General features: G+C 39.0%; 1 protein-coding gene across 5 annotated transcripts; it reads left to right on the forward strand.

Moving 5' to 3' along the window:
* The first annotated feature begins 1,355 nt into the window (after window positions 1–1,355).
* On the forward strand, window positions 1,356–6,764 carry Axs (Abnormal X segregation). 5 transcript variants are annotated; one of them, XM_065497021.1, is made up of 14 exons: window positions 1,356–1,488; window positions 3,422–3,666; window positions 3,730–3,813; window positions 3,866–3,995; window positions 4,047–4,163; window positions 4,223–4,407; window positions 4,466–4,627; window positions 4,720–4,830; window positions 4,895–5,027; window positions 5,087–5,217; window positions 5,290–5,490; window positions 5,695–5,955; window positions 6,009–6,200; window positions 6,445–6,764. In XM_065497021.1, exons 1-14 carry the CDS (start codon window positions 1,482–1,484, stop codon window positions 6,697–6,699), a joined length of 2,214 nt encoding a protein of 737 aa, XP_065353093.1. In that variant the 5' UTR covers window positions 1,356–1,481; the 3' UTR covers window positions 6,700–6,764. The 5 variants fall into 5 exon arrangements, with proteins under 5 accessions (XP_065353093.1, XP_065353090.1, XP_065353094.1 ...); XM_065497018.1 differs by lacking the exon at window positions 1,356–1,488 and adding an exon at window positions 1,741–1,876; XM_065497022.1 differs by lacking the exon at window positions 1,356–1,488 and adding an exon at window positions 1,741–1,876 and having other exon boundaries at window positions 5,290–5,403.
* The last annotated feature ends 2,862 nt before the right edge of the window (window positions 6,765–9,626 follow it).

The raw sequence follows: 9,626 nt of genomic DNA on the forward strand, positions 1-9,626 counted from the left end.
TAATATAATTTTCCTATCATTTATCTATTTTCAAAACTTTTGATTCTCTTATAATTGTTTTTGCAATAAAGGTAACCTTTCCGCAATTCCAATCTGGATTCGGAGTAGTCTTTTCATAATTTTGAGACCTTGCAAAGTTAAAATTAAAGTATAAAAAAATGAAATTGGAGTTTGAAACTCTGGAACAAAATTTAAAGCAATAATTTGTTATAAGTAATTGAAAGTCGCCTTTATAGCATCCTAAATAAAAACGATTTTAAAACATGGAATATGGTAAATATGATTGGATAATTATTTTACTGTATTTTAACTTTTATCAAGTAAAAGTTGTTGAGAAGTTATTTATTCTATTTTTTTTTTTTGTAATTTAGGCCTCAGAAGCGTCATAATCAACTAAATACTATAAGCGGAAAAGCTCCTGTTGCTGCGCGTCTGTGTGGATACCTTCAGAACTTGGCCGCGACCGCATCGCATATTATTCCTTTTCCTTGTTTGCCAATATCGATGTTTGTTTTCTGTTTCGATGGTGGGCGGCCCACTTTTGGGAGGCACACAGGGGGAAGAGGAGGAGAGAGAGAGTGTGTGTTGTGTGTGTGTATATCTAAGAAATTCTATCAGCCATAGACTCTCATCTCGTGTGTGCGAACATTATTTGGATTATATTCGCCAAGCAGCGCCATCCGAGCAGAGAATAAAAAAAAGAAGGAAAATAAAAGCACGTGCATAGAAATGAAGATTTCCTCTCTCTTCCAGCCGTAGCAGAGCGCAGCTCTTTATTTCATTTCAATCCTTCTTTTCTTTTCATCTCGTTGCTCTCGCGTGCATTGTCTTCCCGAGGTTTGGGGGGAGGAAAGTGCTTTGTCATACTTGGTGCAACCCTCAAGGCCCCTTCAGCACACAAGAGCGCTCTCGAATTTGCAAGAAACACCAGCAACCTCTCTCGTTATCCCGAAATATCAGAACTTCAAAGCCTTCTTCGTTGCAAAATTTAAATTTTTAATAAATCGAATTTTATTGCTGTTAAAATACAGCAATTTTATTTTTTTATGAAATAAAACCTCAGTTTAATATAAATACAGTTTTGTTCTGACGTTATGTAAAGAACGCAAAAATTTTTATACGAGCGCAGTATAAATAGCGAAATTCAAATATTGCCCTTGAGCGCATAATCCATGACGCACCTCTCGAAATTCTCTGCTTGCAAAAATTTCGTTTGCCTGCCGATTTGATCGATATCAGCAAACCCGTTGTGGACTGCCATCTGTCTAGCTTGGCTGAAAACTCGCGGCTTTCGCGCGCTGACAGTTTGAAAGTTTTTCTTCTCTTCGCGGGCGCCGCGAGACTTTATACGCACCGGGGCCTGAAATGGATTTTAACGGGGCTAAAATTAGAGCTCCGCCGCCAGCAGTTGGAGGAGCGAAACTATTCACTCGAGCCATGGTCACCTCGCACCTACTTTGATTTTCAATTAAGTTTCAGGCATGAAAGGTGAGCTGAAATATCAATTTTTTGCATTTTACGCGGAAGTAAGAGTTTTACTTTTTCACGCTTATTTTGAATTATCAAGAAAAGCTTTTTAATTTCCCAAAGTAAAATGTAGATTGTTTTATTTACTCGGTTGAAAGCTTAAATATGGTTTGATATGCTAAAACAAACACCACCAACAATATAAATTATCGTCGCACGGCTCTTCTGCGCAAGCGGCGGTAAAAACATGCGGGAGCAACCAAAGTTCACACTATATATCTCATTCAGTCGCTTTAATGCTTTGAGACGGTGCTTTTGTGGTTTCCTTCTTTCGGCGTACACAAGCGAACACTTGGCAGAAAATTTGAATACACAGCGAAATGACGTGACGAAATGATGCTTATTGAAGGTAAAGTAATTATTTCGGGAAGCGAACCGCGTCACAGAGAAGTTGGCGCTTGTTTTGTCAGGCAGTGAACAAACACCATCGAAATGATTTTAGTCTTTAGTCGGCCGAATAATCTTATCTCTCGCTTGACCAATATGCGACGAAATTATTATGTTTCAATAAACGGCAGTACATCGACAGCCGCCTCTGAGTGCTTTCTTGCCTTTCCTTTAAGGGTCGAGCTTTTCGATCTTTTCAATGGAATTATCTGAAGGTAAATTTAATCTTCTCGGCCGTCTAAAGGAATGTTAATTTTTATTCTATCCCTCCAGCAAACATGTTTTTTCTATTGATTTCGTTATTTGTAAATTCTGTTATTGAGTCCTTTCCCAAATTATTGAAAACGGTTAAGGGAGTAAGAAAACACTGATTAAAAAATTACAGCTGGAAAGTTATGTAATTTAAAAAAAGGGCGATACAAAGATTGAAAAGTTTTATTAAGTAAAATTAACACGCCAAGACTTTTCTTATTTTCACCAATCAAGGATTAAATTTTGTAGTATAGCTTTTTGGTGATTATGATTAGATAGTATATGATTTGTGATAACAAGATATTATTCAATTACGAAGCAACTCGGTAGCATTTTAAATATTAATAACCCAACGATAATTTTATTGATATATTATAGTTATTAAGCTCCGCAACCTCCTAAAAAACCAATAATCACGTAGAAAACCCTGTATTGTTATGGTTTTGAATTGAAGACACGCAACACAATATGCTCAAACGTTTTTAAATATTATGCTCAATTTAAAGCCACATTAAAAGAAACCCAATAATAATGTAACAAAATAACACGATACTCAGAATTTCACTGATGAATCACGCAGAAACTAGAATGCACCCACCATTCCTCTACTTCTGATTTCTAGCAAAATATTCCATAAAAAATTTGTAGTTCAAATGGTCATAAAATTCTTTAGATTAAAACCTAACAATAAATTAATGATTTCAAAATAATAATATCTCTGTTTAAATTAATTGCAGCTTTTTGGCGTCTGATTTATGAAGCTCAAAATGGTTAATTATTTTTGTATTTCAACAGAAAAAATAGCTTGATGTAATCTAGAGAGCTACATTTAAATCCAACCGCAATAAATTGAAAATATTTTGTGGGGACTTCAATTCAAGTGCGAAGCGCTTGTCGATACAATATAATATGTTAAAAAAATAACGTTAGAGGCTCCTGAAGTCACCTCGCTGAGATAACAATTTCGAAAAAATAAAAATAGTCTTTCAAATTCGTTAGTTTATAATTAAAAAACAATATAATTAAACAGAAAACTGTGCTTTTTTTCCTTAAAAAATTGTTCATCCCGTTAACTTGTAAACAATAATGCTAGATAGAATACTTTGGACTGGTGTTCCACGTAAACATCATAAAAGTAAACACGTTGGAGCAAACGAATAAGCAAAAGTCAGAGCAGGACATACTCAGGCTTACCCTTTTGTTAATCACGAATTGATCAAATAACAGGAATATTTGTTTGGATCGAAATTCACAGGGCCTAAAGAGCGAGCTAAGGGTTTGTCGTCGAATCGGCAGAAAAACACCAATGAAAAGGAAGAGCAGTGCGAGCCGGTAGAATGCAGCGTTTTGCCGCCAAAAACGACGTACCTCGTGCTCAGATTCGCTCCCGGGATCGACCCTCAGGCGCTGCAATGGCTCATCAGGAAAATCAAAACGCCCAGAGAAAAGGGTGGAGGCGAACTGCTGCTCAAACGACAGCCTAGCTGTGACGAAAAGAAGGTGCGCCGATAACAAATCGCAATTGTTTTATGTGGAATAATTATATATTATGCCACCTGCTAGGGTGCCGTCCTGCACGTGTCCGCCAGTGCCGAGCGAATTTCAGAGGCGGCTGAACACCTTGATCTCAGGCTTATTGGCCAAAACGTGAGTTTTTTCTGCTTCGAGTGCAAATAAATGTCTTATCTATAGAAAAAAGGAGCCGTTGAGTTCGTCAGAACGAAGGTTCATCGTCCTCCACGAACTGATGCAGGGAATCAGGGCGCTCCCTGAGGACCACCATGTACCTGGATACCCTACGGCGAGGCTTTACAATGGACAGTCAATAGGTTTGTTTAGTGGCAAATATTTCGAAAATAATTTATAAAAAAAATTTGCAGTTGAAGTTTTCCACGATGTGGGGCTTTTAGAAAGCTTCTACCCGTTGCACAATAAAGAAAATTTGCGGCGCCTCAGAAAACTTTGGTATTGCAACTTTTTTCAGCACCAGCCCATAGGTACAAAGAAACTTTAAATTAATTGCTCTAAATATAAATTGAGTTAATCCTACAACCAGATGAAATTCGCGCTTACTTTGGTGATGCAATCGCCATGTACTTCAGCTTCCTTGGCTTTTACACGACTGCACTGCTGTTCCCGATGCTGCTCGGCTTGATTCAGATGTGGTTTTCTGGACCAGACTCATTGCTGCCTGCCTTTTTCACCATTTTGAACTCTTTCTGGGTTATTCTCTTTTTAGTGGTGAGTGGAGCAACATAATTTCAGTTGTAAAATCATCACGAAATTATTTATTGGGCAGCTGTGGAAGCGGCACAGCAACTGTTTGGCGTATTCCTGGAACACGATCAAAATGACCGGACTCGATGATGAGCCACGGGCTAGTTTCCGCGGCGAAATGGGCGAGGACCGCGTGACTGGTAGGATATTGCCTCAGTATCCGAGGTGGAAATCGTTTGTCAAGGTAAATTTAAAAAAAAAGACCAAACAAATTATTGAAATGATGCAAGTTGTCTAATTTATACTAATTATATTTTTTCTCTGGGGCGACGATAGATGTATCTAGTCTCTTGGCCGATTGCATTGGTTTGCGCCTCCATAGCCTTTTACATTATGCTCGCCTCGTTTTGGGCTGAGCAAACAATTTTAGTCTGGGGGACGATGCAGGTATAATTTTATTTGTATGCATGTAAAAGTGCACGAACTTAAACTTGAATCATATATATAACAGGAAGATGGCACTCAAATGAAGCCCGATTACGCGGTGCAAGCTTTGGTTATGATTCCCAGCATTGTGTACACAGCTCTAGTCTTTTTGATGAATTATTACTACAGAAAATTAGCAACTCGACTGACAGAATGGGGTAAATTAAACAAAAGGATTTTATTTGAGCATTATTTTGATAATTTTTGGTCACTGTAGAAAACCACAGGACTCAATCACAGTTCGACCGGCACAGAGTTCTGAAGCTGGTCGTTTTCGAGTTTGTCAACAACTTCATGGCCTTGTTTTATATCGCCTTTGTTTACCAAGACTTAGAAATGCTGCGCTATGTAAGCCTAACATTCTTTCCTTTACACCAATGATGAATTTAATCGTGTTTCTGGTCTTGCATTTTTTTACAGCAAATTGCCCTGATGTTGATCTTGCTGCAATTTTTGAACCACTTCCAAGAGGCCATCATTCCCTATTTCCTGCTCAAGCACGCACGCAAGGTAAAGGAGGCGCATCTCAACGGCGTAATTTTCTTCCTTAGTTTCTTTGTTATAAAGGCAGCCACTCGCAGCCCTAACCAGAGGCTAAGAGCAAAAGTTTTGGTGATAATAGTTGAGTGTCTCGTTAGATCGTTTCCAAATTAATAAATATGTAGTGAGGAATGTAAGCTAAAGAGTTAGGTTTGTGGTAGATCGGATGATTTTGCAGCTTGTGCATTGTTTTGGAAGCATTTTTTAGCATGCTTGTATTCGTAGATTGAATAATTTTTGTTCTTCCTTCTTGTTGAGCTAAAGTTGCTTTTTTAAATTACGTAGTTCAGCAAATTGTTCGGTGGCACAGAAAAGAAGAAGAAGGACCACGACTCGGACGCTTCCTCTTCAGAAGACGATGCGACAAAACCGCTCATTCCTGCCGAGGACCGCACTGGAGCTCGGCTAAGGAGGCGTCAGAACAGTATAAGCCTCGATTCAAAGTCGAGATCAGGGTTCTTCTCCGTGCTTAGTGATATCCCTGAGCTTGACGACGAAACGATTGCACGCCAAACGGTTGATGAAGGCGAAAGAGACGAATACGAGGTGAAATAAATGATTATTAATTAACTCAATTGAATCTAACAAAATGAAATCAGAGCACCTACGATGATTATTTGGAACTGTTCATCCAATTTGGCTACGTGATTCTCTTCTCATCTGTCTACCCAGCTGCCGCCCTTTGCGCGGTGATTAACAACGTGCTTGAAGTCAGGGCAGATGCTTTCAAACTGTGCCGGGTCACTAGACGACCTATTCCAAAAAGGGTCAAAGATGTGGGTGCGTGGCAAGTAAGTGTCGATAGTATTTTTTCTAACTTTTATATGCTACGAAACTTTTTGAAAATTTAATTACGTGTTTTCTAAATATTAATTTTATAAGTTTCTTTGAATTCACTTCAATGAAGAAAAATATAATTATTTAAAAAAGTACCTGTGATCCTTACCAGTTTTAATCTAATTCCGAAGAAATCCAATTCCGTAAAATTTACCCAAATTATTTTAATGGCTCGTGAATTTATCAAATCATTTGCAGCGAGCGTTTGAAGCAGTAGGCGTCATTTCGATTTGCACCAACTGCGCACTGCTATACTTGCTACCAGGTCTCAGGGAGAGCTTGGCCCCTGGGGCCAGCGAACTGAACTGGGCGCTGGCCGCCGGAACCCTGGAGCACGCACTCATCGGACTGGGCCTGCTCTTGTACCTTGCGGTTCCTTCACAGCCGGAATGGGTCAGGGTTGCCCTCGCCAGACACAACTTCCAGTCCACCAGGGCCCTCAAACTCGGCTGATTCAATTGTGATGGACTCTTTATTTAGCTTTAGTGCTCAATTAAATACGTTTTGTGCCAAACTGAGTGATTATTGTTTTACTAATTGTGAGCCAATGAATGATTAAATTAGACTTGATATTTCCATCGCCTTTCCACTATTATTTTATTTATTATTTATGAAAAATTCATTATTTCCCCATTACTATTTTAAAAATCATTTTTAATAGATTTTGCAATCAGAATAAACGTTTTTTCAATCCCACATACAACACAAATTTTGAGGTAAAAGTAAAAAATCGAGGTTTTTCGCTAATAGGGGTACGTAAAAATTCGCGCAGTTGAAGATCGCTACAATTAGGAAGAAAATCTTTTGATTAAAATGATTGATACATTGTCAACCCCTGGTCAAGCCATATATGAATATAGAATCATCGTTCGTACACTTCGAAGTGTCGCCCCAAGTGGCATTAGCGTTGTCCTAAAAATGAGACCTAGCGGGGCACCCAACTATTTTGTCTAGTAAAGATCTCCAATAATCGTTGTAGGCGAAGTAGATCTTACTTAAATGTGGTATTTCGGTCAAAAGTACACAGTACTATTATTTTGAATTATATCCAGAAACTTGAGTGAGCGGCTAAGAGGGCAGTGATAATTATAAATTGCTTAATTAGAATTAAACCTAGCCAGTTTATCTTTTTCTGACATAAAAATTAACTTTCTTCTATTCATAATAAATATATCCTATGTATTTTTGTTCCTTTTAAGCAGCCAGTGGCGTTGACGGCGAGTGTCAGGTCATTGAATTTTTGACCATTCTAAAATGACAAATAATTGTTTCTTGACCCATCAAACAATGGATTAAATCTAACAACAGCAGCATTGTTGTCCAGCCAAAAGTCACACATTGTTGTACGTCATAAAAATGTTCGAGAGAATGCGCAGGTGCCCTGCGTGCGTTCGCGGCGCCGACGCGAGCGGCACCGACAAGAAACGGATAAAGCGGCAGATCAAGGAGTGCGAAAAGACGCGGCGTCGGTTGCAGCGCGACCTGACCCTGGTGCGCAAGCTGCACCGCGAGCATTTGGCCGCGCACCTCCAGGACGGCGGGCGGCAGGGCGAGGCGCTGGAGATCGACCTGCTCAGCCAGATCAGGGCGGCCGAAGTCAAAATCATCGAGTTCCAGAGGCAGGCTCACCGTCTGAAGGAGCAACCCACCCTGACGACGCCGAAAAAGGGCGACAGACCTTTCGAGTCTGGCGATGTTGACGTCCGAGCCCGGCAGGCCCTGGTGATGAAAGAGCTGAGCACCCTTTTCGCCAACAACGTCAGGGAGAAGACGACGACTCAAAAACAGAGAAACAACAAGATTGGCGCATTCAGGGGATACTACCAGACCTTCAAGTTTCTCTAACTTAAGGGATGATTTTTTTATGCATTAAATGGAAAATTTAGAAATTTTAGTTTTCTGTGCTTATTAATGTTGTTAAAAATCAAATAATACTTGATTATTTGTAATTTTTTTCAGTTGAAATCTCAGTTTTATCTCCGTTTGAAGCGATTTGTTTAATTTTCCGTATTTCTAAGGAAATGTCCTGCTCAACTAGTTCCGGCTGCTGATTGCAGCCGTAATTCATGAGGATTTAACTTATCCTCAAGCCCTCAGACTTCCGACTTGGACATGAAGCTCATTAATTAAGACTGCAACTAGTTGAACAGGATATTTCTTTAAAAATTAATAAGGGAAATTATGAAGTTTCATATAATTTGAACAGGAAAATCGCAACAACCTCGCGTGCTTCTGACTTTATTGGCATATCAACGATTTAATTTTTATTGATGACACGTCATAATTTGTGTGAGGCTAATTTTTTACAGCAGAATTTGGAAATATGCAAAAATACGCGTTAAACGTTATTAAATCATATATTTGAGTTTGGGATGTTTATTTTTTACGTCTGGGCAAATAGGTCAGAAATTTATTGCTGGCATCGGAGCATTGTGATGTCAGCAGTTCCTGTGCCGGCGGTTTTATCCGGCTACGTTGGTTGCTGTTATCAACCAATGACATTAAAAAGCGCGCGGCGATAGGAACGCATTGCTGAACAGAGCGAGAATATCAATGAGATATAAAATTCGACGCAGATGAATAAGCCACAGAGGTTAGATGAGAGAGTCAGAATGAGAATTTTACATTCAATGGGAGAGTAAAAATTAAAAATGCTTGAAATTAAGGAAATTAAAAGCACTGCGCTCCAAATATTATAGGGATTTTTAGAGAAAATTAAAAAAACGAAAAGGATTAAGAAATTATAATATACATTTTTTGTAGTTCATGATTTTAACTTCAATTTATATGATCTTGCTTTAAATTAAGTTGTAATAATTGTTGGACAAAGGAGGAAAAATACGATTCATAATAGAATTTGATGGGAATTCCACATCTCATGATCATTGTGTCGGATTGAATTTGGACCAAGGAGAGCGAGAAGTAACAAGAAAAGAAATGCTTTCCTGCAAATCAATAATTGGTTCAAGTTCAAGTTCGTGGCGCGAGCAAAAGTGCCACTCGTCGCCAAGATTTCACGCCTCTGAGTCACTTGAAATTTATTAGCATTTTTACGCTGTTTGTTTACATTAGCATCTCTCAGGTTGCTGCAGAACGTGTACACCTGAGTAGAATTGAAAAACGCTGGGAATTTCAGTGACACCTCGCTCAATGAGTGACGTCACGCGCGCGTTATCTGCCGAAAGATACATGCGTTTTTCCCTCGTCGGCGTGGCATCCCTTTTGATTTTAGTCTTTATTGAAAACAATGTCTATGGTATAGGATGCTCGCGAAAATTAAAGACTACTTCCTCCGATGAGAAATGGCAGGTTTTCTCGCAAACGCGCAGCAGACTGTGGAAATATGAATAAACATGCATGAATGAGAATAAAACACTTAA

Source organism: Cloeon dipterum, chromosome 1 (assembly GCF_949628265.1).
Source record: "Cloeon dipterum chromosome 1, ieCloDipt1.1, whole genome shotgun sequence".
Lineage (NCBI taxonomy): Eukaryota > Metazoa > Arthropoda > Insecta > Ephemeroptera > Baetidae > Cloeon > Cloeon dipterum.

Coding starts and splice junctions, on each gene's coding strand:
- Axs (XM_065497018.1), top strand. Junction 3,996..4,046: donor TTACAATGGACAGTCAATAG/GTTTGTTTAGTG, acceptor AAAAATTTGCAG/TTGAAGTTTTCCACGATGTG. Junction 5,491..5,694: donor CAAAAGTTTTGGTGATAATA/GTTGAGTGTCTC, acceptor TAAATTACGTAG/TTCAGCAAATTGTTCGGTGG.